This window comes from Sardina pilchardus, chromosome 24 (assembly GCF_963854185.1).
Source record: "Sardina pilchardus chromosome 24, fSarPil1.1, whole genome shotgun sequence".
In the NCBI taxonomy this organism is placed as follows: domain Eukaryota; kingdom Metazoa; phylum Chordata; class Actinopteri; order Clupeiformes; family Clupeidae; genus Sardina; species Sardina pilchardus.
The window spans coordinates 26,425,224-26,453,169 of record NC_085017.1 but is presented as its reverse complement, the minus strand read 5'-3'; the positions used below and the strand labels follow the sequence as shown (position 1 = coordinate 26,453,169).

At 39.6% G+C, this 27,946-nt stretch overlaps 1 protein-coding gene across 1 annotated transcript in view; it reads left to right on the top strand.

Moving 5' to 3' along the window:
• Nucleotides 1-16,243, top strand: part of gabrb4 (gamma-aminobutyric acid type A receptor subunit beta4) — a 28,870-nt gene extending 12,627 nt beyond the window's left edge. Inside the window, exons 5-11 of the mRNA XM_062529455.1 lie at nucleotides 1,312-1,394; nucleotides 4,984-5,118; nucleotides 9,613-9,765; nucleotides 12,810-13,119; nucleotides 13,292-13,304; nucleotides 14,486-14,488; nucleotides 15,887-16,243. Of these exons, the coding sequence (XP_062385439.1) occupies nucleotides 1,312-1,394; nucleotides 4,984-5,118; nucleotides 9,613-9,765; nucleotides 12,810-13,119; nucleotides 13,292-13,304; nucleotides 14,486-14,488; nucleotides 15,887-16,243 (1,054 nt within the window). The remainder of the gene's footprint in view (nucleotides 1-1,311; nucleotides 1,395-4,983; nucleotides 5,119-9,612; nucleotides 9,766-12,809; nucleotides 13,120-13,291; nucleotides 13,305-14,485; nucleotides 14,489-15,886) is intronic.
• Nucleotides 16,244-27,946: the final 11,703 nt, after the last annotated feature.

Genomic DNA, 27,946 nt, shown 5'->3' with positions numbered 1-27,946 from the left:
GAAGGACAGATTTTTTTTTTTTATCTCTGCACCATCATACATAGAAATAATCCTCATTTTGTCTTAAGGTTTCAATCGGCTGAAACCACTACTCGATTTGTCTAATTCCACGGTGGGATTTCGATATTGCACCTACTTGTTTATGCATTCAACTGACTGGTTGAAGTAGATTTTAAAGGTCTGTCAATTCAAACAGTAGCTGACCTTGCAACTGTGTCAGCGAGAAACAGATTAGTTATTTGTATTTCTCCAACAGCCAAGAAATGTAAGATTGACTGAAGCTGTGGTAATCAGATACACAGTGTAGCATGGGGTGTACAGTATGTGCATATACTGCACACCCTAATGCAGTTGTTCACATCTTGTGTCAAAATGTCTCAGATCTGGATGGAATTGCCGCGAAGGACGTATCCTAACATGGCTATTTCCGTCAACCAGATGGAGGTTTAGATAGATTTACCTACAGTACATTAGACTATATGTTCTCAAACATGGTCGCTCTTTGTGCTGTTAAGGAAACATTTCATGATACATCTTTCCATGTTACTACCTTATGCTTCACTCTTTAATCTTCCCTATGAATATCATTATGCAGTAAGTCAAATTCATTGCACTACCATTTATAATGCAATGGCAGTTGGTTGTTAGAAGAACATGTATATGTATAGCCATGCATATGTGAGGCTGAATCAAGCCTGATTTATGTCTCTGCAGCACGACTGACAGTTGGTTGCATAATCAAATTGTAAATCTAGCTTATTTATTTACCTGTTTAAATGTTGAGAGAATGATCCTACAAAAGAAAGAGAATGAGCCCAAAAATGTTCCATGTCATACTGTATGCTCCTAATATTTTACAATATTTGGTTTTGGTTGCAAAGTTGCAGTATAGAGAAATGGTAGAGTCGTTTGCCAGAGGATCTGAAAATCCAAGAGATATAGGTGTAGTCGAGGTGCAGAAATAAATTCCAGTCGAACTTCAACACACAGATGTAAGCTAACAAACCAGTGGTGTTTTTTCTCGGAGGCCAAGGGAAGCCATGCTTCCCGGTAAACATACCTGTATTAAGTCTTGTGTCATTTGGCTTCCCTGGAAATTTCCTACACCACACCTGTAACAAATCCTAACAGATAGGAACATTTGCCACATTAAGAACAATTTTTCTGTCATTGCTTTTGCTAGTGTCTCCCTTTCTTTATTCATTTTGCCTGTCCTTCGACCAGATATGACTACATCTCTTCCTTTTTGTTAGTAGTTAATGTAGTCATAGTTAATGCACATTAATGATATACATTTCTTGTTACTTCCAGAATAACAACCACTGCTGCATGTATGATGGATTTAAGGAGATACCCTCTTGATGAACAGAACTGCACCTTGGAGATTGAAAGCTGTGAGTACCTCATTTTCCATCTGATGCAAATTTTGCTTTATAACTGAACCTATGTACGTACGTCATTTTGCAACATTGTTACAATTCTATTCCCTCTCAGATGGTTTGAAAATCTCTTAGACATTTGGGTTGCCTTTGTGGTAGAAACAGTTATCATACATTGCAGATTCCAGAATAACTTTACTCAACATTTGCTCTGTTTTTTTTTTACAATTACAAAGACAATAATTTGAACAAATGTAACAACAAATGTAGTTTTCATTTTGGTAAGCATAGAAGACAAACTGTTTGCATCAAATACTATTTATAGATTTAAAAAGGGCAATTGTAACATTCTTGTCTGGGCATAACAAAAGCATGGAGAGAGGCTTTTCTGCAGGCTGCAAGGCTGGACAGTATAAGATTCCTGGTGGGTGTCGGAGACATATTGGACAGTGCTGGCAGTGTAATTAGCATTCTTGTTGGTCAGCAGCGCTCTGGCAGAATGGGAGGAGCTGGTTTCAGAGGTGCAATGTCCACTTGGGCCTTTGCAGGACCAGACAGTGATTCATCTGGGAGAGCATTATGCCACTGTTGCACAGCCCATGTCTCTTTTTCGGAGATTGAACATGAAGTTGTCCGAGTTCATCTTCTTTGTCCATGCCAAACTCATCTGAACTGATCCCAGTGGGCTGGCGCATTTATCAAATCAGTTCAGTCCCATCTAAGCCATTTTAATCACTCTGATCTGAAAACACTTAATCCAGGAGCGGGTTGTGTCTTAGGCAGACACTTTTATTGCTGATAAGCAGCAAGAGGTCTCTGGCACAAGTGGTGTGACATTCTTCTGTCAGGGCAGAGCCAATGTATTTGTTCCAAATAAGATATAACCGAAAATAACAATTAATTAGTATGAACCAGCAGTACATCACATACAGTATGTGTTGCGAGTACATGCATAAATATCTGTATCAATTAATATCTTGCTAATTAAGTATTTGTCAGAGCCATTTATATACACACAGCCCACATTTTTACACATTATTAGTGACATTACAAAGCCTTAATCATGTCTCCCAAAAAGGAAAACTTGTATTTAACACAGCTGATATTCATTTCTTATTCAAAGTAATCCATGTGTAATTTCTACCACCCAGACCTCCAATATTGTTCTGCATACAGAATAGGCCCATTCCGTCACTACCGTACACGTTTGTATTATTATATTTTTATTTCAGTGCTATTGCATATATTCACAAGCACGTTATTTAGTATCAAATGTCCTAGATGTGGCAGATGCTTTCTGTGAGCTCACTACTACAATTGGATGTCAGGCATAACTGTTCTTTGACATTAACTATTCTTGTGAGTTTCCTACATCTGTAGCCTCAGGTATTAAAACAATGAGCTTCCACATCACTGTGTTTCCTTCCCCGTCCTCCCCATCTTCCTCATCCTCCCCACCCTCTTCATCCTCCTCATCTTCGCTCCGATCTGTAATGACTCAGTTCAGCACACAGCCTTTTCAGTCCTGATTACCATCCATTAGAATCTATTGAAATTCATTAGGTGAGTTTTGTCAATCACATCAGTGATAGAAATAAATAAATAAACAAATAAATAGAAATTCACATAATACATGACCTTTACGGCCATGAAGTCATTCTTGATCATTCTTGTTCTATTTGATTAAATGTCCCAGACATGGATATGTCATTTTAGTATACTACAGTGCAGTTATGGTGGTTGACACAGTAGAGTATGGCTAAGCTGCAGTGCAATTGCCAGCTGATGACACAGTTTGAATTCGATAATCAGCAAAAAAAGTCACGCTGCTGCCCACAGAGGGTACAACTTAGAATAAGCAAGGTTACAGATTTGATCCTTTTTTTTGCAGGTTTTCCTGAATGAAGATGTAACGTATTTCTCCCTACACTCGTCAAGTAGTAGGAACAGTAACTGCGTATGCATTTCTTTTACACAGGTTGCCTTAAATCTGTGAAGCCTAAAAGTTGCTTTAAGTTGAGTAAGATATTTGTTCATAATATGAGGATGGATTAATCCCTGATTCGCCTTCTGATATGCAACTAAGACTGATGGAAATGTTTATTTATCAATATGGTGGCAGTGTCATTTCAGTGCCATCAAAGTCGCCCAACAACCTCAAATTGTGAATGTATAGCAGCTAACAACTGTGATGAGTGTGATGAATGTCTATGAAAAGACAAAAACATTACAGTATCCCTTGGAACCGTATCAGATGCTCTACAATTGGTTAGCCTACTTGTGTGACAGTTAAGACCGTTCATGACTGCTTTCATTGTAAGATGATTCTCTAGTGTGCCCACTGCTAGCTTGTCGGGGCCATAGAACCACCTCAAACGTGCATGAGGCCTACTTTCTGTGATGTATAGTTGGCTGATTTGAATATATTGATCTAGAGAAGAATATATTGAGCATTTGAGCCAGATAAAGTAGCTTACTGAGAACATGAAGTCCTTTGGAAAGTGTCCTGAATGTATAATTCTCAGATTATTGAGCTGATGAGCATAGATGGGAAATTCAAAAAAATGTGTACTGATAAATAGCAGGACATTTTGATGTTTTTTCCAATTATTTCACAGTCAGCAGACTTTCTTTTCACAATTCACCAATCTGCAAAGAATGTTTGTTTAAGTAGTCTGGCCTTTGATTATTGAGACATCAGTATATTACATTTGGTGAAATATTGAAAGCCTCTTTTGTAACCCAGTAGCATTAAGGACATGTTTATTGATGAACATTCAAGCTAATTTTATTCTGAAAAAAAAAGAAAGCCACAGATGGCTGTGAATCACCCATCCTATATACAGTTATACCATAATGAAGAACACTACTGGTATAGTGGAGAATCTTCATAATGAATCATTTTATACCCAGTTGTCAGTATTCAAATAGCCTATACTCACATTTATTTTTTTTGGAAATAGAATGGTATTGATACAATTCTATATTTACTGTATGAACAGATTGCTGTTCAATATGTTTGTTAGAAACATATATGCATTGGTATATCTTCAGATCTTACAGCTGCATTTGGTGTGACCATTTTAGTGGATGTTTTACATCCCATGCAGTCTCCAGAATAATTCCTCTGTTAGTGCTCAGAACCATCCACTGTATACATAAATATGATTATTGTCTAGATTGTGTCTGCCTGGATCAACAAGCACGGCAGCCCAACATGTCCAAAAAATATCTTGAACACATTCTACCAAAAAGCGTTGGCACTGCAGCAAATAGGGCCATCATTTCGTTGACACGCAAAGCCTGACACAGAGCAAAATGTCTGTCTGCAAATTTCTTCTGCTTTCATTAATTACATTACAGAATCCAAGGTTTTATTTGTTGGTACTTTGCTGGTGCTACAGTACCTATGAAATTTGGAACAACTGACTCAAGAAACGACCATTTTTATTTCTAATGGTATATGTACAGTACCGTAATACCACTAAACAAATACTGAACATGAAGGACAGTGCAACCGTTGGAGATACTGTAACATTTTATGCAAAGATGTAAAAGTCAGTCCGTGTTATTTATCTGCCAATGTGTTATTGTGATTTTACAGACGGATACACTACCGATGATATCGTGTTCTTCTGGCAAGGAGATAACGCTGTAACAGGGGTGGATAAGTTGGAGCTCCCGCAGTTCTCCATCATGGAATTACGGCTGGTTTCCCGAGAGGTGAAGTTCACCACGGGTGAGTCGTGCTGTCTTGTCTCCCGAATCAATAAGACACACTGTCCATAGATCCGGGGGTGAACAATCGCAATAGATTGATTGACCCCAGTTAGTAATAAGCATCCAAATCATTTAGTACATTGTGTTTTTTTTTGCACAAGATCATGACATTGTGAGAAATGCAATGAAGCCTTGTTCATCATACTGTATGTCTGCCTGTTTTAATAAACCAATCATAATAGGTTCTTTCTTAATTTAAACCAAATAGCCATGTAATGATCATATATTTCATTTAGAGAAGCTCATCTTTTTGATCTTGGCCACAGTAGATACGGTTTTGTTCAACATCTTCCAGTAATGCCTAAACGGTCTCTTTGGTTTAATTGACTGGATATATGTTTCTGAATAGGTTATATGAAAAGGTTTTAGCAGTGCAGTAAGTTCACAGCTTGGTGGATAATGTCTGCAGAACTTGGCCAGCTTGAAGAGAATAGAGCTGAAAGTGCACAAATGCTAATGTTGTCGTAATCTCCTGTAATTAATTGTAAGTTGACGACTAACAGGGCTATTTAAAGAAGTAACCTTTGTGGGGATGTTCGTCTGACAAGCTGTCTGAGGGTGTAGTGGAATGATGTCATGAAAATCACAATTTAGGGTTTTTAAGGGAAGGCAGAGTTATCCAATTGGTCATGCCTGGCATTACATTTTGAGCCCATTAATTTTTTATTCTTTCCTTTTTTAGTCTTTTGAGCATCAGCCTTTCAAATTAGAATAGTACACTGATTTCAGTAATAAATATCATTTAGAAAGAGTTACAGTTTGCTGGGACACATTCAGTGCATCTGGCAGCCTACAGCCATATTGAGAAACTGTACCATGCAATTTATACAAAAGACATACATAATGCACACATAATAACACATGCGGCTATATGTTTTCTATTAGAAGTGTTCTACAAAACTAGCTTTAGACTGTGGGGCATGATACTGCCCTCATGTTCTTATCTTAATTTTGATATAAAAGACAGTATGCAAGAACTTGGTATTACTTGGTAAATTATACTGGTTTTTAATGGATAATTCAGTAGGCTTCAAGTTGTCTTGAATGTAGCCACACAACACTCTTCCAATTGATTCCATTGTATATTACATTGTATGTGCATTGTGCATGCTAAGTGGACATCTGTACAACATGGAGAATTGGCATTTTTGACATCACATACTGTAGAAATGGTTGTTTCTGATTCTGTATTGGTCATTAAAAAAAAAAAAGATCAATGGAAATTGAATTCTTAAATGAGCCAGGGTCGACATTACTGACAACAAACAACAAAAAGAAACCCTTGTACAGTATCTAGCAAGCAAGTAAGTCTCACTGTGAAGTAACTTGGTATTTAAAGTTAGTGAACTGGATAATTCAGTGACCAACTTTCAGGCTAATGTAATTAATTTGAATAAATCTTTAGTTAATTTAAGGAGAAATCCCACCATTTTTCACATACAGTAGATTTTTCGAGGTCACCAAGTACTGTCAGTATGAAAAAACACCGGAAAACAATCGGTTTTACCTGCTATACCTTGAGTTGCTGCTACCAAGCTCTAATGGGTCTTGTGGGCCTCCACCATTGACTTCAAGGCAGCGCTGTCTGGAAGGCAGGAGGGTTTAATCAAGGGCTAGGTTTAGGGTTAGGGTTATGTGTCTTGAAGTCGGCGGTGGCAGTGCTGCCTTGAAGTCGATAGTAGGGGTCCAAAAGACCATCAAGCAACAGCTAAAGCAGCCAGGCAACTACAGCGCTACACTCTGGGGGCATGCCCATGGCCATGGGGGTTCATGAATATGCCTCCAGTGCAGGGCTGTAGTACTCGAGTCCGGACTCGAGTCCGTTTTTTTATGGTCTCGGACTTGTCTCGGACTTGGCTGGTATCTGACTTGGACTTGTCTCGGTCTCGGCCACCGGTCTTGCCAAATATGGTTCTTGGTTTTGACCGAGTCCAGGCATCTTTATTATGTTATAATATTCAAGGGAAGTATGTGATATTAAGGGGAATGGTTATACTTACAAATCCTGGGTGGGTATTTAGATCAGCAAAATTAATAATAACCCAAAATTATTGTCTTTATACTGTCATGCATGCAACTTGTTTTTTTCTGTCCTGGACTCGGTCTTGACTCGGACTCGAGTCTTTTGGACTCGGTCTGTCTTGGACTTGAACATCTTTGGACTCGGTCTTGACTTGGTCTCGACCGGTCCTGGTCTTGGACTTGTCTTGGACTCGACAAAGGTGGTCTTGACTACAGCCCTACCCCAGTGTTCCCGGAAGCGATTTTGACTGTTCGTTAGAACCATAAAATAACCGTCTTTTACTGTCTGTTAACGAGTGTTCGATCCTAACTTCCGGGAACTATTGTTGAGAAAATATGGAACATTAGCGTCAATGGAGTTGTCGCAACTCTCTCTTTATATGGCTCTGATGAATATGCCCCCAGTGTAGTGCTGTAGCTGCCTCTAGCTGCCTGTTGGCTGCAGCAAATTCTCTCTTTTTTTTTGTACCAGTGGTGGTACTCGGCGACCTCAAGAGTCGTAGAAAAAAATCACCAGATTTCTCCTTTAATTCTCTCGTCTTCTCTTACCTAAATGTTTAGTTTACGTTCGAAATGCATCACAATCTGAATGAAATTTACCTCTGTGGGGTTTTTTAACATTAGAGATATTGTTTAGAGATGATTCTAGTCAGCGTTCTTCACTAGTGACTAAAGGAAGGACATCAAATCCCTACAGGCAATGACAACGTCTGATGTGTCAGATTATTGAAAGATGAGTCAGAGGCAACATTTCTGAGAGATTTTTCACTCCACCATAGACCAGAAGTCCCTGATTTAGAGAAATGTCCACCCTCCGTCCTTCAACAACCCCCGCCGAATATGCCCCCCCCCCCACTATCTCTCTATGTCTTCCTCTCGCTCCCTCTCTCTCTCTCTCACACACATACACTATGTCCTCTCTCCTCCTGATCCCTATTTTGTTAATCATGTCATTACTGTCCGAATGCTGAATTTTTGGGTCAGTGTCCTTCCTCTCCTGTCCAAGACAAATGAGTCACGGAATATGCACTCAGCTCTGAAATGTTGTCATGTCATGTTGTGGAATAAGTTGTTGAAAAGGGATTGCACGTGGGTTAACTGTTTGAATGAGTTGTCTTCCCTCTTACGTCCTGTTTTTAATTTGATCCTATTGGTGAGGTCATTTGCTAGCACTCTGTACAGGACACGTCGATTTTTTGACTTGTCAGCTGCATATTCTGTAACTTTAGATGGAGAAATGGAATGATCCCTTCAGAACTGTTTTCACTTCATTACGCTACAGTAGATCAAGCCATCCAGCATGATTTTTGGGGCACTTGCCGAAATGCATCACTGTTTTCTCTGATAGCGCCACTGCTGTGGCAATAATTAACAAAGGACGGTCATCTTCTTTCTTAATTATGTCAATCATGAGACGTTTGACCTGGCAGCGTCAACTGTAATTTCATCTTGTCTGCTGTATATATTCCTTGTTATTCAAATTCTATTGCTAATGCACTCTCCTTTTTTGTTTGGAAGAGTCTAGCCTGCATTACCCTTCGCTACCCTTTACCCGCCAGCTAATTTGCTCTCTTCCCCCCCTCTCTTTTCCTGATCTTCTGCTGGATTGAATCCCCCTCTCACCATCTCATCAAAATATCTCATGAGAACTCTCGCCACCTATGGCTCTGTCTTAACTCTCTTGTCATTCTATATATAATCAGTTTTTTGGATGGTTGTTCTTAACGTAGGCCTAGTTCTTTAAAATCATCCTATCCTAGAGTGGTGGAGGTACTCGGTTTTTATAAACAGTTTTATAACCATGGTCATCTCATATCATGTATCAAGTTGGAACAGTTTTCTGTTAGTATTTTATTTACACAATAAATATGTTGTTTTTTTACACATGAGAGTAATGTATTTATATAAGGTATGTAAGGTCCCCTTGCTCCACTGACCTTGGACTTCAATACAATTGACATTATTAATTAAAACTCTTTATCTATCTATAATTATTTTAATGTGCAGTTTGTGCGACTATGTAAAACTGTGAGCCCCATTTTCTAAACCTTTCCTCAAAGTTTGTGTAAATAGAGAGAGAGCTATCCACTGAGGACCCTGCAAAGACTCTCTCACAATGTCCCTGTCTGACACAGACAAGCTTGATAATGAAAACACTTGCTTATCAAGCTAACATGCTGGCTGATGTTAGATCATTTTGGGTTGCACATTTGCAAGGTGTTATGGGGCTGTATCCTATCATCTTTATCTCTATTTTTCTCTATTCCCCCTAACTTGTTTACCCTAACCTCTCAACTCAGCCGATGATTTTGGCTACATGAGTGGAGTATTCACCCAGGATGTATTTGTTTTCCGTTCATGTGTGTGTGCATATTTTTTTCTGCCCATTTTGCCTCTAAAAAAATGGTCTCCCTTTTCTCTGTCTTTCTAGGTTCTTATCCCAGGCTCTCCCTGAGTTTCAGGATCAAGAGGAACATTGGCTACTTCATCCTGCAGACATACATGCCCTCCATCCTGATTACCATCCTTTCGTGGGTCTCCTTCTGGATCAATTATGATGCGTCCGCTGCTCGTGTGGCCCTAGGTAACGTGCTTCGTACCACTTCTTCAGTCACTGTGATTGTACAATATGATAATAATTGTACTAAGTAGGATAGTGAAAATACGACTTTGCCCATGTCTATAGGGGACGTTTAGAGTTAGGCTATTGCCTTGTAACAAAACAGCAACTCTTAAAGCACACTGTGCTGCGATGCAAAAAGAATAAGCCAAAGAATGTATTAGTATCAAATTTGTATTGGATTGGACATTTTTATTGAATTTGATTGAATTGGACATATTTTATTGATAAATGTTTTGTCTTTTTTGTTGATGTGGTCTACCAGACAATGCAATTCTCTGTATGATGTCAAGACCAGTGTGGAGCAGGTAAAGGGAGAGGGCATAGCCCCCACTGACTTGATCAAGCATGAGTGCTACCACAAACTCCCCCTTCACTGCCCTTCATTGGGCATGTTTGCTCAATTTGAGATCTGCTCTTTTGGGAATCTGGATATGGACCGTGACACTTACCGACTGGATCTTTTCCAACATCCACTTTTGTTTGTCTTATATTATGCCAATATGGTTCTCTGATTAGCAAGACTATATTTAGTCTTATAGTATCCTCTTGCCTTGTTCTCACTTATGCTTTATCCACAGCATGGAATTAAAGATTTTCACTTTGGAGGGTTTAAAATAATCTAGGGTTATCACTGGTTCCTGCACAAGGTCTCCGCATGCCGTCCCAGAACTGAGATGACGCAACTGTTCAAATTAAACTCGTATTCAATTTCAAATGCAAGTAGGGATGGGCAGTATATTGTGTTATTGGGATTAAATCAAGTTTTTGTTATGTTGTAACTAAATCGTGAAATCATCCCTGCTGAAAAAAAACCCCACCCTGGCTAGCTTGTTAACTAGGCCAGCTATACTAACAAAATTCTTGCAAAAACATACCTTTAGCTTGTTTAGCGAGTTTACTATGGTGATTTAGTTTGCTTTGCTTGTCGTACCACCTTAAGCTGGTCATTTTAGCTGGTGTTGCTGGTCTTACATTACTGGTTTAACTGGCCATGCCATCTTAGGTTGGTAATTCTTAAAAAAAAAATAGTGTGACATCTTTCACCATCAAGGTCAAGCCTGGCAGGCCTGACCATCTGACACCAGCTATATCCCACATGACAGGCTGGACACACCAGTATGACTAGCTTCTTCAGCATGTCCACCTGCTGGCCCAACCAGCTACCAGCATAAGTGGGTTTCTAGCTGGGCTTTTTTTTTTTCAGTAGAGATGATCAGTGCTTCTTCTGCTGTCAACACAGCTAAAGCTGGCACTTCTCTGGAGTTACCAGGGTTATTGCACTGAAAACATTCTCAGTCTCCTTTGCAGAGCATAGTCTCCATTGTGTCCTAACGCTGTAAAGTGGACAAAGATTTCACATCAAAAAGATGAATAATCAAGGGAGCTGTGGTGCTAGTGGAAACATCCTGATACAGGTCCAAGTGCCCACAGGGGCCCCAATTTGCTTTCAGCCGGGGGGTCGTTTCCAAGCTCTCTCTCCCCCACTTCTTTCCTATCACTCTCAACTGTCCTAAACGTATAAAAGTATATATTTACTTAAAAGACAAGCAGTTGATGGGTTGTTATCTAGGCTGACACACATACTGTAGGATACGGCTACTGTCTATTTTGACTGCTAGAAATGTAAATCGCAGTCTACTTCTTGCACTCTCATCATTGGTTCTTTTATTTTGCACGTCATCCTAATATGTCATTCATTTCTCCTGTTGTTTGACTCTGTTGTTGCATATCAAATCCTGTTCTATAAATATTATGGAACTGAGCTATTTTGAATAATCAGGTAAATTGGTGAGTCAGTCAGAAATCTATAAACAAACAAACAAAAAAGGCTCCTTTTGCATGTCCCTCATAAAATGTCTATGTAAAGATTTAGCAATACTGTCAAAATGAATACTGAAACCATCTTTATGGTTTACATGTTACATTTTACATGTTACACGTCACAGCACTTCAAAAAGCACTAAAGGGATGGGTGTAATTGTCTATTTAGTTCAATTTCATCAAGATCAACGGTCGACTTTTAAGGACCTGTAAGACCAAACATGTTTGGGATATCCAACTCCAGGATATTGCCATTTAAATACAGTATTATGTTCTTTCGACACTATTCGCCTTAAATTTATGCACAGTTGAGGTGGGAGAACATTTGATACAGTGTAGCCAGGTATTTCAGCATGTATTTATTTGCACCAGTTTTGCATTGGTGCATGTGATTACTTTGACAACATGGCATTACTTTGTTCTTCTCTTGCCTCACAGTGTAAAAGTGTTTGAAGAAGAAAGTCCGAGCCTAGAACAGTTTACTGCACCAGATAGGCTTCTAGCGTACTGTACAAATCATTATATATGGGATAATAATAATAGTATAAATTGTGTTTCACAAAATCAAATTGCAGAACTGGCCATTTTATAAAATATTAATAATTGCAGTGGTAGCGTATCATGGCCCAAATATCATGATAGTATTGTATCATGGCCTCTGTGGCAATTCCCAACCCTAATGCATACAGTATACCTTCCCTTTGTTATAGATTGCTCCTTATTCATTGTTAGAGGCTGCACTGCATAGTTATTATAAGAGAACAGCTGAAACACAAGGTTAAGAATGGAGTTCAGGCCATTTATAATTAGGTCTGTGGTATCTTTGTTTCATGTGTCAATGTTTTTGTCTAAAGAAGCAGAGAGTGCACGCACATCCAACTTGTACAGGTGCAAGGTAAAATTTAAGAAGTACCCGCACACTGTTGCTGCTGCTCCCGAAGTGATTTATTGACACAACGTTTCGACCAAGTATGGTCTTCGTCAGGTGTTGGAATGTTTTTGTCTGACATGTAGAGTGCTGTAGAGTGAATCTAAGGTGAGACTGAGAGATGATGCTATGCAGTGAGACTGGTTTGAGTGTGCAGCAAAGGATCAGCCTTTGGGAACTGTTTTGAACAACAGCTTACAGTCCATAATAAACCAAATACTGGTACTAAGATCAACATTTTTTGTCTCTACCGTAGGTGTTACTACGGTGCTCACCATGACAACCATCAACACCCACCTGCGGGAGACACTTCCAAAGATCCCATATGTGAAAGCCATCGACGTCTACCTCATGGGCTGCTTTGTCTTTGTATTCCTGGCACTTCTTGAGTACGCTTTTGTGAACTACGTCTTCTTTGGCCGAGGTCCTCAGACACAGAAGAAGATCCATGAACGGATCAATAAAGCCAACAACGAGCGTCCACGCTACGAGGACAAGCGCATGAGAGACCAGGTACATAAGCAGCAATGTCTTTCAATCTCTGTTGAAAATGTCTGGACTGGAGAGTATAACTTACACCAACTGGGCTATAGGCTCCAGACATCATCTCAGCCCCATCCAAGCTACATAATGCCAGGGGATGTAGTACCCAGCCTGAGGCAAAGATGTGCCAATCACCCTATGTGGCCAATGGACCATACCAATGTAGCTTGTATTTAGTTGCAATTGACATTAAAGGCATCATGTGCAAGTTTGGACAGCTTCAGTCATTCTGATGGTAAACTAACTTGTAATAGTGAGCCCTAATTTTACCCCTCTACGGAGAACCAATGTTGCAACTTGCTCTCCTCCAACCTGGAGAATCACACATTGCTGACACAAAACACCAATTGTGCAATAGGCTACCATTTGTATATAATCATGCAATATTACCATGTCAGTCAGCATGGCTCTTCAGAGATGATATTTGCCAACCCACATGTACTGTGTCCAAGGGGAAAAGGGCTAACCATGAGCCGTATTTATGACAGTTGTGTGAAATACAAACACTCTGCAGCCGTAGGGGGAGCTCAGTAGCAGAGAAATCCATGTGCTGCTTTCAGCTTGACAAAATGTAGCGAAACATTTATTTAAAATGAAACAGTTATGTTGTGCACCTTTCTTCTCATTTTTAAGATTCTGATTTTAATAGGTGCTTATTGTTTAATATGTGTTTTCCAACTTGTTATTTGTATCTTGCATTTGTGGAGGACATTATTTGCCGTGCTATTGTGCAGACTTTCTTTTTACTACAGCAAACCCACCTGAGATATAGTTTTACAGATAGGATTAAATCCACCTCTGGAAGTTGCTGAAGATGCAACTTCAAAGAGATTTGTAGGTGTCTTTAGTCCAATTCCCTGTAGCAACACTCGCAATGTGATACTTAACAATGTCAAATCCAGAGTGATAGAAGTACTGGAATTTACTAGACACTAAAAGGCAACTAGCAGAGAACGAAAGAACTTTACCATAATTGATTGATCCATTGCTTGCTGTTTGAGAGGGATGACTGTCGAGGGACTGATGCAAAAATAAAGTCTGATTCTGAGACAGTGATACATTGGTGATGTCTTAAAAGAGAACTCCAGTCGATTACAACATAGGGCCCTGTTGTTTGAGGTCATTGTGTACTGACGGTAGGAAAAAAATAACAGAAAAAAATTCAGGCAGCTACAAAGCTATGCTATGGGGCAGACTGTGCTTGTGCCTCTCAACAGACTCAAAATGTCATTATAAATGCTGAGCAACATAAACAGAATCCTCACTTGACACCACCGTGTGTGTTTATCTCAGTAATCGTGTGGCTGCACTAGCCACTATATTGCAATCGGACAGAATTCTCCACTTGCCACACAAATTCAATCTGTTCCCAAGCCATTAATAGTACAGGGAGTCGATCTCAGTGATTTGATTAGAGAAAAAAAATGGTTTGTCTGCACTAAATGGTTTTCCCTAAGTCGGCACATTGTTGTCATGGGAGGTTAAAAAGTATTCAAATATCCCAACTGTGCTGCTTAATAACCAGACACGAAACTGACACTGAAACTGTAAAGATGCATGAATTACGAGCCACTGGGCCCCTCGGCACCAGCGTGAAGAGGCCCTCCCTGGATAGTAGGTAATCCTGCTAACCTATGGGGATCAGGAGCCATGTTTACTTACAGTTCCCTTCTATAGTCTACACTCAGTATATCCACCTTATTCGTGAAACCGTACTTACATATTCATCTTGTCCAGTCTGTTTACATAATCGAAATCCTTATAGGCAAGTCTGACATAATAACTTAGTGCAGCCTCACCAGGCTATTTGCCTGACATTATTACTGGACATTTCATTTTTGTTATTATTATTATTATTATTATTAAAAATATTATAATATTTTAATTATTATTTTAATAATATTATTATTATTGTCAGGCAACACCGGTAAATACTGGCTGACAGAAACCCTGCATATGCCTTTTTCACCATTTACATATGCTCATATACTAGTGCTGAGTGATCTGTCCTTGATGAAGTCAAGGTTTGAAATGTTAGTTGCAATACATTCAGTTAAGCCCTATCTTGTACTGCACTGCACGCGCAAGTCAAAAATGTTCAGGGTTGCATTTCTAGTTTCCGTTCATGCCCTAGATTCCAGATGTCCAAAGTAGTTTCAGTGTTGTGACAATCAAATTCAGAACTCAGAATAGAATGCAGTTCCTGCCCTATTGCCTATTTGGCCATTATTTATATGCACCTGCAGTGTGAATGTATTCATCCATAAAGGCTTCTGTATAAATAGTTGCATATATACTGGCAGACTGCTGGCTGTCAGATATTTTTTTTTCATGTTCATACATTGATTTATTTTTAAAAACAAGTGAGGACAATGTGCTTGTCTGTCTCGTTTTAATGGTTTTAATGTTCTCCTGAATTTGTCTCTCCTCAAAGGATTCTACTTCAGCACCATTTCAATCCAACACCCTCAGGTCATACGCACAGCGGAGAAATCTCTATATTGAGGAGCAAAGAAAAGTTGGGGTATGTACTTGAAGGACTTACAACAGCTCGGCTATAAATCCCTTTATGCTTTGCTGTTCAATGCTACATATTTATGTTAACCTTTTTACATAAAAAATGTTTTTTGAATATATACTGCTATTAGTTATGTAAAGGTTTGTGATTGAATAGGACATTACCAATGAGATGAAAATATTTCTAGGTTTGTTGGTGTGTTTGATCATTCAAAAGATGCATTTTAGTCTTAGATTTTAAATGTTGTGTTTTTTTTGCCCCTTTCCCCAAAGGTTGACGCATATGGAAATATTCTTCTCACCACTCTTGATATGAACAACGAGGTGATGCCATCAGATGTAGGGAGTAGCATAGGCGACTCCCGCAACTCTGTCCTGTCCTTCGAGAGTACTGGTGGTGTGCAGTTTCGCAAGCCCATGGCTTCCAGGGATGGATACAGTCACCATTCATTGGATCGTACAGCCATGCGGAGCCGAGCTAATTGTCGACTACGCAGGCGCTCATCGAAGCTGAAGCTCAAAATCCCAAACCTGGCGGATGTCAGCACGATTGATAAGTGGTCCCGGGTAATATTTCCCATCACCTTTGGATTCTTCAACCTAATCTATTGGTTGTACTATGTGAATTGATATGCATCCTTCAAGGAAACATGGGTGATATTTTGAGAGCACATTTAATTGGGTTTGATACAATTGGAAAAATGTGTATACACATAAAACATTGATACATATGTATATGCATATTTCTATATATTTATATATATATTTACACACATTTGTGTGTCAAAAAGACTTGTGTAAAAATACTATTAATATAACGACTTGAATGTTTAAGAATAATTATGAAAAAAAAAAACATTTTGAGTGTTTGTTTTTTTTATTTCTGGGATGAAGCTGAAAAAAGATACAATCCCTTTCAGGAGCCTGGGAACTTTTGACTGCATGGTATTTTTGCTAAAAGAAAAGAAAGATCTTGAGAAAAATATTTGAAACAAACAAAAAGGACATGTTGGAGAATATCGCTGGCTTTTATTAATGTTCACAGTAATCTGCAGTCCTGACTGTGGCTCATGAAATCAAAAAAAAAAAAAGGAAAAAAAGATTTTTGCAGAATCCTTTCCCCCCGTCCTTTCAATAGTGAAGTCAGACCTCAAGCCCTCAGCCAATCCCATTTCCTATGGAAAAGACATGGAACTCAACATCTATTCTCCCCCACTCTGTACAGCTAACGTCATATGGTTTACGTATTGTTTGCTTTGACGTTTGTTTGTTTGGTAGTTTTTTTTTTTCTCTCTTTTTTTTTCAAAGACTTATAATTTGGTCAACAATGTCCCTGCAACTAAAAAGTGACATAGACTAACATTGAGCAAGTCTGGTGACGCCAAGCCTGTTGATGAAACGTTTCCTTTATTAGTCTGTTATTTATTTTCTTCATATTTAGTTTTTGATTTTTTTAAAATTTCATGGAACAGTGCCTCTGGCTGTATTTGAGTACGCTATCATGAACCGTTTTTTTTGTTGTTGTTGTTGTTATTTTTTGTGCTAAGAATACTGTCATGGAAACTTTCAGTAGCATTAATGAGACCTTAAATGTCTTATTCGTTTAACCTATTTGTTACAAAAACCATACACAGCTTAGTTTTCTGTGATTCAGTATACTTTTTGGTATCATGATTGGCTCCAGTATTGCCGTGATCTGCACTGGAGCCTGAAACTATCGACCTGATGCAGTATCGTCTACTATTATAGTATTGTCTGTTTTTATTTATGTGATTGGAACGTTCAGGGAAGTTTACTTGGTATTTAGGACGGCAGTGGAAGAACGATTTTCTTGGACCTTTGGCCAGAAATTCCGTAATCAACATGAATAAGGTGTATCAAAAAATATTGCAGTTCAAAACAGGGAATACAAATGCTGTTTTTATGTGACACTCTTAACATACTTTCATACCTTAAGAATGTTAGGCGGTGTTAGAGTCCCTGTTAAATGTGCCTGAAACTGAAATTGAAGAGAGGTGTCCTTACTTTGTCTTTCAGTAGGTTCAGAAAGAGATAGTGGTAGGTCACTTAACTTTGCCCTCTGACACCCTCTCACACACAAGAATGAGCAACACACCCATTCCCCCTGATGTCACAACTCTGTGGATAGTGTCCCAAAAAAGTGACAGCAGAATAATCAGGAAGCTAGATTTTACCTGGCAAAAGAAGGCATACAATAAAAGCCATGAACTAAGTACCAAAAAGCCTACAATACATGTTTGATGTGGTGCCTGTTGTGTTGTATTTTGTTCTCAGCCTCAACCGTACTTTGTGACTCACCAGTAATTGGCACCTGACCACTTTTATCTTCAATTCATCCGACTGCTGCTGTTTCATGAAAGAGATAATCTCAGCATCTATGACAGCCCCCATCTGAGTGGCTTTTTTTTTTTTTATTTCTTGTAGCCTGCTTTATAGAGCAGTGCCATGAGAGAACTATCTTATAATATCTGGGCGGAATATGAGATTGTTAGCCACTGAAAGTGTAAGCAGGAACTTTCAGAGGACAAGGTATGGAGCTCTTGAGCAACGCTATATCACGCCAAACCAAGTGCCAAGCGAATCTCAGGTCTCACTCCTCTAGTCTCATGTGTTTTAATGGGCTCTAGGTCCCAGCATTGCTACACCCATGTGCTAACCTAATGCTTTTTTCCCCCCTCAGTATTTCATCTGTCTCATTTTTTAGTCTCTGTGAGCTGTGGATTTAACACAATCAAGAGTTAAGTAAGGACCAGAGTATCAGCAACTTTACAACTATCGTTGCTAGCATTGTGAAAAGAAAACTAACATGAACTGAAAAGTTATTATTTTCAGCAAAATTATGTTTCATATTGCAACATTATTGACAAAAGATATTGAAGGTGCGGTTTGTAGGATTTAGGGTGATCTATTAGCTGAAATGGAATGTAATATTTCTAAATATATTTTCATTTGTCTATAATTTTCACTTATATGTACAGTAACTACGAAACATTGTGTTTTCTTTAGCTAATGATTATCACTTTACATCTACATAGGGAGCAGGTCTTCTTCCACAGAGTTTGCCATGTTGTGCCACCACGTTTCTGTTGTAGCCCAGATCAGACAAACCAAAACACTGGCACTAGAGAGGGCCCTGGGCTTTTATGGCACCTGACAGCCACTGTAGCTTCTCCTACACATTTGGGAAAGGAGAGGCATTTAGTCGGTTGCAATCCGCAGCCTTACTGCTAGATGGCACTAAATCCTACGGACTGCACCTTTAAGATGAAGAAATGAGTGACATCATAAGGGAATTGATGCATAACCTTCATCAAATCAATACATACAGTTTCCATGTGTGGGAGATTTTTATATCATTTATCAAGCATCTTATGCTTCTTTTTAAGCTTCTTTCTTTTGGAGAAGATAAACCAGTATAGAACTGTGTTAATAAGTGTGACTGCTGTCCACTCTCTTGGTCATATAAATGAATACCCTTCATATATACATGGCCACACCCATCCATGTAGCAGAATACTGATGACTGTGGTGTTGAAATAGCGAACAGGAGAGATGTGCAACCTCTAGTTGAGACTGAACACACATATGACTTAAGTGGTTGTGACCTCCAACTAACACAACTTCCAGTCAAAGATTGAGCTGACCATTAAACCTGTAATTAATTACACCCATAGGGACTTAATAGACACACAAGCTTTTATTGAAATCGGACATACTGTGACATTTGGAACACTTGTGCAGCAAAATTTTGCTACGGATCACCACTCTGTGTCTCAAAAATCTTGTAACAACTGCAGAGTATATTTAGAGGTGTGCACCTTATATCAAGTAAGTTTTATCAAGGAAACCAGAGAGTTGGTTACAATGAAGAAGTGAATGTTGTAGTCTTAAAGAACTTTTATACTGGACGAGACCCACATAAAATACATTACAGTGTTGTCATTGGTATAAATGTACGTTTGTCGAGTTGAAGGTAATTTGGTACGAGGTTGTGAAAACATCTCGTAATGGTCCTAAACATGAAAGTAGCCTTGCAGATAAGATCTGGGTACCATAACTGTGAAGATATACAACATGTAAAGAAAGATATAGATGCACATCCACAGAAAGAGTTTTTACAAATTTAGCTACTGAACTGATTCAGAGTAATCACTGTTTGGGTGTTCACTGTTTATTCACTGTAACGGGTTCACAATTTTAGTGTTCACCTGGGTAGCCCAAAATTCATTGAATTCTTCATTGTTACTTGTCAAATTCATGCAGCTTCTGTCATCATAAGTCATAAGCATAAGGTGATACTAGTGACAGTCAACTCATTTTTTTCTGTCAGTCCTTAAGTTGACTTAATTATTTTAGACTAATAGGATTGCTGGATGATGCCTGGCACAAGGTTCATTTGGTTCTTTCATGAAAATCCTATCCAACCATGTTATCTGATGAGTGTAGCCTATAGTTGCTACAGAGAGGCAAAATAGTGAGGTGGAATCATCATGACCATTTAGCTTTAGTCAGTCAAGTTCATGTGGTCTAAATTGTTTCAGGGAATGGCCAACTCCATGACGCATTCTGTATGTGTACCACACACTCATTACCACCCAAGACAATTAGTTAAAGTTAGAATTTTAACAACAACCCGTTGGCTGGTTTATTGATGCCAAGAATGGCCATTGTCTCCAACACAACTTGAATTATGTCATCTTTGGAGAATCCATTCATTATTTCACTCTCCCATCCCTTTGTAAAATCATTTTACAGGAATTTTGTGATCTTGTGAATAGAAAGATAAAGACCTCTGGCCCAGTACACCCTGTCCCATTGGCAAGATAAAGTCTTTCATAACAGCAACTCGTGTATACTCAAGTGGATGCTTTGTGAAACTCTAAATGTCTCAATGGTTAACAAAGTATTACTACAGTATGTGCTTTTGGACTGTAAGGCTTCTTTGCAGGAATATCTGCAGTAACGTTAGTCTTTGGTAGCACAAGAATAGAAGGGTTTAAATTCTGTTTCCCAAAACATGACAAAGGAAGCCATGATAGCATCATCTTTATTGTCTTGATGGAGGCCAAAGCAACACTAGTGGATGGGCCATTACAAAAAAAAATGTATTTCCATACATCCCTTGTTCTTGTGGTTCTTTGGGTTGAATTTTAATGAACAATTTTACTATAGCTGGCCATTTTGTCGGTATCATTAATATTTCTATTTATGTACGTGAAGATAGGTGGATAAATATGTACCGAGTTGTTTATTTGTTTGTTTTTGCTCTGTTTGGGAAGGGGCAAAGCCGTGGTCTTTTAATGGGAATTCAAGCTCGCAGTCAGTAGAACCATCTCTCTTCTCTGTCCTTTCACATATGAATTTACATTCATATGTCATATGTCAACACTGTGCAAAATTAACTACCTGCATAACTTGTTTCATGATGCAAGAGGTTTTGTTTACATTTAACTGTGTTTCTCCTTGACAGCATTCGTTTTATGATGTGGGAGTAGGAAGTGCAAAATGTGTTGAATGATTGATTTCAATGTGAATTTTCTTGCCTTTTGTGTATATGTGTAATTACATGTGTATTGTACTGTAAATATATATCTTTCACTTATATTTCTTACTGCATGAACCAAACAAAACAGTTTGTAATAGCAGCTAGAATCACTGATAATGGCATGAACAGCTTTTGCAGCACCAGAATCCTTCAGAAAACAAAACCTATGAAAAAAGGGCGAGTGGCTAAAGTTAAGATATTGGTTTTGTTTTGCATGCCTTCATGGAAAGGTTTATTTTGATATTTTTCTATCTTGAACCTCTGTATCACCTGACATCAGTTTGAAGATGAGACAAAAGGATAACAGTTTCTTCTCAATGTAGGCTACTTTGCATCATGGACAGACATAAAAAAATAAGCACTGTAAAACTATGAGAAAAGGAAAGCAATGAATCCCATTTTTCATGGAAATGACAGGCATGGGGAAATACTGTGGTTCACTAACCCTTCCGCAAGGTGTAGCATAGTGATAACATCAGTCTTAATGAAGACTATGGGTTAAACTGTTGGTCATTGATGTACATGTCTTACATTGGTATTGGTATGTCAGGATGTAGATTACTTTTCTTGTGAAAGAACAAGTGGAAGTGGACCAGTGGACACTTACAGTATGTCCAAGTGAAGTTATAGGTGATTTATTGTAAAAGAATACAGAAGAAAGCTTGTCTCAGTGAAGTTGACTTTCCTTGTAAAACAATACAAAAGGAAACCTATTTCTCAGTGAGTTTGAGATCAGTTGCCCCTTAAAGACAGACAAGGGATCTTTACTCTCACTTAACCAGGCAAGTCAAGCACATGTAAGGGAAAAAGAACTGAACATTCAATCATCACTGAGTATGGTTTTTATTTCACTTCTAGTTGCCTGTATTCCTTGTATTATTTTAGTAATTGTAACTTCTGTTGTTTTTTTTCCATCAAAATGACATATATTTATATTTACAGTAAACCATGCCCTAAAAGTAATATTTATCTTTTTTTCTACTGTGAAATTTGTTTTCATCAGGTTTTTCATTTGTGCTTGTTATATTATTTTTGATATAATGTGGTTTTCGGTTTAATTTGTCTTTATGAATTCAAACATTTGTAAAGTACAAGGTTGTATTTTTGTCAGTGCCAATTAATGTAAGAGTGTCAATCAGTTTTTCTATGTGTTCTATGAGCAAAATGTTTTTTTTTCTACCAATACAAAGTGTTAACATTACGTGGTACAAAAGGTTATAATTAAACCAACTGATTTTTACAAATAAAGGCTTACAGAGTAAAGTATGGTATTAGCAAAGTTTGTTGCAGTTGCCCATGGAGGACTACAATATTGAATTTTCTTTATGTAGCAGTGGACACAATGGCCTTAGATACAGTGCATTTAACTCAAGGTTGTAAAGCTATCTGGCTGTTATGTAAATATTCATATTGTTTAAATATATATTCACCCTAAATTCCCCATGGGTTTCCTTAGTCGTATTTTAATTTGGGTCAACACATCAACGCATGGATTAATTTATTATTATCTGTCCTTACTTAGGCATTTAGTCAACACACTTATCCAGAGCGACTTACAGAGAACTAATTACACAGACAGTCCCTGGTACTGAACCCCCAACTTTCTTATTTCACAGAAAAGTCAAGATACTGACTAGACCACCACTACTACCACCTCATTTGGGTTAGCAATATACAGTAACATTATGAAATCAAGACGGGAAAAGTATTTTGCAGCTACCACAGGACTACTGGTCTTAATCAACATACAATTTTTACTGTCTCAAATGTCAATGCAACTATAAAGTCACTTGTATGATGAACATCTTCAGACACCAACAGAAGGTTTCTTGGTGTTTTGAGCCCCCAACGTTGCCTTCAAGGCAGCGCTGCCTGGAAGGCGCTAGGGTTAGGCATGGGTTAAGGCTAGGGTTAGGTTTACTGTTAGGGGTAGGATTAAGTGCCGTTAAGTCAACACTGGCAGCGCTGCCTGGAAGACGACATTGGGGGCTCAAAACACCATCGAGCCAACAGAAGTCAACTTAAAGGATACAATATATCATGTTTTCCTCCTACCCACAGGATAGAGAACGCTTCAGTAGAGGCCACATTAATGGTTCTGATACATGCAGTGAAATGCTCTCTTTGTTATGTGTGGCCATGCCATAGTATGTGAAGAGGATATAACAGACTGAGCTAGCAAACCTGTTACAGTAGGTAATTAGCCTGCTAGTAGGCCATCCAGTCACTTCACTTTTTGCTCATTACACCCAATTCACTGGTCTACAGTACATCACCAGTCCCCATTAGGAATTAATAGAACATATAATTCCACCCTGCTCGGTGGCCTGTGTCAGCGCTGCAAAAAAAAATTGCAAATATTAGGGTGGAAGCCCAGCCTGCTCTTGAAAATTTGAGAATTTCAATGAAATGCCTCTGAATATTCTCAACAAGGCTGCCACAATCTTAATGGATGAGATAAAGGAATCCCCCCCCCCCCCCCCCCCCCCCACACACACACACACACATACACACAAACTTGACCATCTGGACTACACAGTGGACCAGTCACTACTTTGAAACTGCCTGGTCATATGTTAACACCTTCCGTAACCGTCTCTTCATCTAAAAGGCTGGGTACTGACTTTGTACCGACTGGGGAACTGCCATGCACAGATTGGGTTTGTTTGTGTCTAATCTTGTGCTGTCTGACTCATGAGGAGAGTGTTGAAAGCAATAGATGGTTAATGGCCCTCATATGAAAGACAGGAAATTCCCTTGGCAAGAAAGCAGGCTTGGCAAGAGAGAGATGGAGGAGCTGTCCACACTGAGTCTCAGGCACTGAACAAAGCGTGAAGCTCGCTTACTTGCCAATGCAATGACTAGGAGGAAATTGGCCTTAAAGGGTGAAGAACTCGAAATATATCGTACAATCAACAATTATTGCCGGGCTCAAAGCCCTCAAAGTCCCAACTAGTGCCTCAAACACAATCCATAGATCCTATGAGGGAACCATACGGGATTGTGGTGGACACAGACTCCACCAGGCCCCAGACTGTAACTGGGGCAGTCCCCTGGGATGGCCCCAGAGAATAAGCCCTTCCCACTGACTAGCATAGAGTACCCTAGTAGAGGGTCACCTCACTGCCTGCAGTTCTTAACACACCCTGACTGAGACTGCCTGGATGTTCCTGCCGTGAGGCCAGACATGCAGCTTGTACAGACCTGACCTGGTGTCAGAGCTGCCCCACTGAGTCCTGACTGAGTGGTAGACACCATGGAGAACCCACAAGCAACGTCATCAGATTTGGCATTCATGACTTGTGGCCAGCCTGGGGCTACAAGCTGGATGTTGGGTCACAGTCTCTATAGGCCTTGCCTGTACAGCTGGTAATAAGAAAAAGAGAGAAAGTGCATCCACCCACACCGTTGCTTTAGGGACCATCTTTGAAGCCAACAGTCGGCAGGGAGTTGCTTCCTTAAACACAAACAGCTCCATCTAAGCTTGTCCATAAATTGCCCAGATGGCTTGCACTATATCCAGAAGTAACCATTATTCTCCTGTGGACCACAGAGGTTCCAGGTGGTGACACAACCTACGCTGCTGCCAGCAGGCCAAGTAGTATTCTACTTTACCAAAGTTCGAGCTTTTCCCGAGAGTTGGGTCAAACTGTACATCAATGCCAGCTACAGGCAGGTACAGGAACCGGCTCTCGTCTAAAAGGGGTCCAACACCAGGCCCAAACACTCTACTGTTGTGGATGGCATGTGAACATTCTTCTCCCTATTCAGTGTCAGGCCTTGAGGAGATGTGCCAGCACCACTTCTGTATCATCACATATATCCTGTCATTGTAATAGCTCAGGACACAAATCCTTTGACGCCCGAGTGGAATGAGTGCTGCAACCATGCACTTGGTGAGACTGCTGGGACCAGGAATAAAAAAGATTTAAAAAAAAAACTGAGGTACAGTACATTCTGTGACTTGAGTGCATCGCGGATATGCATCACACTGACCCAGTAACTCTGTCTGATGTGATCTAGGTGGACAGGTGTAGCATCCTGTTGCAGATATGGGTTAAAGGAGACATAGAGTGGAAACCATTTTTGTCTTGGTTTCCATGAATTAGGAGAGGTTGTGCATAACCAAAGAGCTATCATAAACACTAAAAAATGGACGAATTAGAACAAAGCCTGCTTTTGATGTCAGATGATTGAAGCTCAATTGTGGTTTCCAAAGAGGGCGCCATTTAGTCAAACGGACCATTTCAATACCCAGCCTAAATATACGGTTTTAATTGGGCATAGTTTATCTATAAGTTGAATATATACTATTTTAACATCAGAGAACACAGAGCAATACTCAATTAATCCATTCTATGTCCTCTTTAAATCTCCTCAGATAGAGAATGGGCACACATGAACCACAGAGGTCATGGACTGGCTAGGAGCGCTGGTTCCCAAATCAGCATGTCCACAACTAGCAGCATCTCTGGTACCTCTATCAAATCTGGCTAGTTCTTGGTAGAGGTCCTGATGCTCAAAGCCTTGTAGGGGAAATTAATAAGTCAAGCATGACTGGCAACCCCTCAGGCTTACAATGGTGCCATTAACCCCTATCAAACATAGATTTCAATAATACAGAGGCCAACTTGAAAAGCACTCAGAGTGGCAGATCTTTGCATGTATTGTTCTTCCTCGGTTGTCATACATTTGAACCTAAACTATTCAGATCGCCACCAGATGGCCATACCATGCCATTACACCGCTAAGCGAAAAACATAACCGCCTCCTGAATCCAGACGGTGATACGGATATCTCTCCCAAAATTGAATAGTTTCTTCCTTGGGTCATTTCAGACCTTCCCTGAAAATGTCATCAATATCCAGGATATGGATCCAGTATCACTGGTCAGACACTCAGGGGACTAGAAGTCGTCATTACAGTGCTCATCAGAAGGGTCCTCAGTGTCGAACACTGTAGTGGCTAAGGAACTGGGCTAAAAAGCAGTGGCCGGAAAAGTTGAGTCATTGTGTCTTGCACTTGCACTTTACCACACCGTCTCCATATGCATTTCTTGTCTATCCCTCCTTCACTCTCAGGTCACTGCTCCTGGCCGAAAGGAATGATGGAGGACAGCACATCTTTATCCTTCTCCTGCAGCATTGTGTCAGACAGGAATGGAGCCAGCCTATGGAGCTTCAGTATAGTAGGCAAATACATGAAGAACCACACAAGTCCTTATTGTTCAGGTCATAATAGTGCAGATATGGGTTTAGTACTCAACTCACTTGGCACAGCCTCCTGTGCAGAAATTGTCATTCTACTCCATCAAGAGAGAGGAGGTCTTAGTCAAGCCACACAATGACTCAACTTTTCCGGCCACTGCATTTTTAGCCCAGTTCCTTTGCCAGTACACTACCACAAATGTGCTTTCTTCCGTTCACCATTTTTCACCAAGAACCATTTCTACACCTTTACTTCTCTAGTACCATTATTTTTCATTTCATTGGAAGGTTTAAAAGTCGGAAAGTACCAGAGAAGTGCAAGCAGCAATAGGGAAGCCAAGCAGTCCGGCAGGGCACAGTTGCCATGGAAACAGGATGCCAGTTAGGCACTAAGATCAAGTTTTATGCTAATTGACCGAAGATTAGCCCAGATATGATGTCATTACCTGTTTGGCACCAAGCATATTACAAGCCAAGTATACTGTATATGGTTTGCCATATGTAGGTCAATTGATTCAATCTATAATGTCAATCAATTGATGTACAGTAACTGTGAATGTTAATGTGAAGCTACGAATGAGCCCATGACTCAAGAGCCCATGAACACAAGACCTAAGACATGCATGACCCGTTTGGGTTTTTACTGTGGTATTGGGGTATCTTGAGTATGCCTTCATGCACCACATTGGGCCTGTACACCCTGTGAGACTGGTCAAAGGATACTCTAGCTCAACAATCAAATGGTCATCTATGATCCTGAAACTATCTGTTCACCGGATGGTTTTGTCATGATTCTTTCCGATTTGGAGAGCCAGGACGGTGTACTAAATGCATTTTTTAAGTCCACACAGAAAACAATCAGCCAAAGGACCGTGGGGAGCAATTTGCTGAATCTGACGAATAGAGATTGGATTAGTGCACCTTGCATGGCCATTGCTCAATTCTCCATGAAACCCTGACTGTTGAGGTTTATTTCATAAACACCTGGGGCACAAGATGCAGCTGAGGTTTTAACGTCAGAGGCAGATGTTCTCCACTGGAGCATGAGCAAAAATACAAGCACAGGGCATAGCCACTAGATGACACTATAACTACTTGAACTACCTGAACATAAATGTTTTTATTATAGTATGCTTCAGGTGTACCATCCTCATCAAGAAAGAAAAAAAAGGATGTTCATGGAGAATTTTCTGCAATAAAAAGAGAATTTCTAATAACACATGCACCTGCCTTTTTTGGTGTGTGTAAATTGGTGTCACTTGATCTCACTGCAACTCTGCAGGATGCCACACGCTTTAGTTCATTTGAAGGTGTCAGGTATGGATCCTGGAGGATCACAAGGGGCCCAATATGCATGTGATCCTACGGGGATTTTCAGAGTTAGAAAAGTTTTGGCTCTTTCACTTCCCTCTTAGTCCACGACAGGTCACTGATACATACAGGTCCAGATACACTGGTGGAACAACTAAACTCAAGTTCAGTATATTCCACTGAAATAATGACTCCATGAGTCCATGTTGTACATTTTGATGTATATCTTCAATGCACATAGTGTGCAGA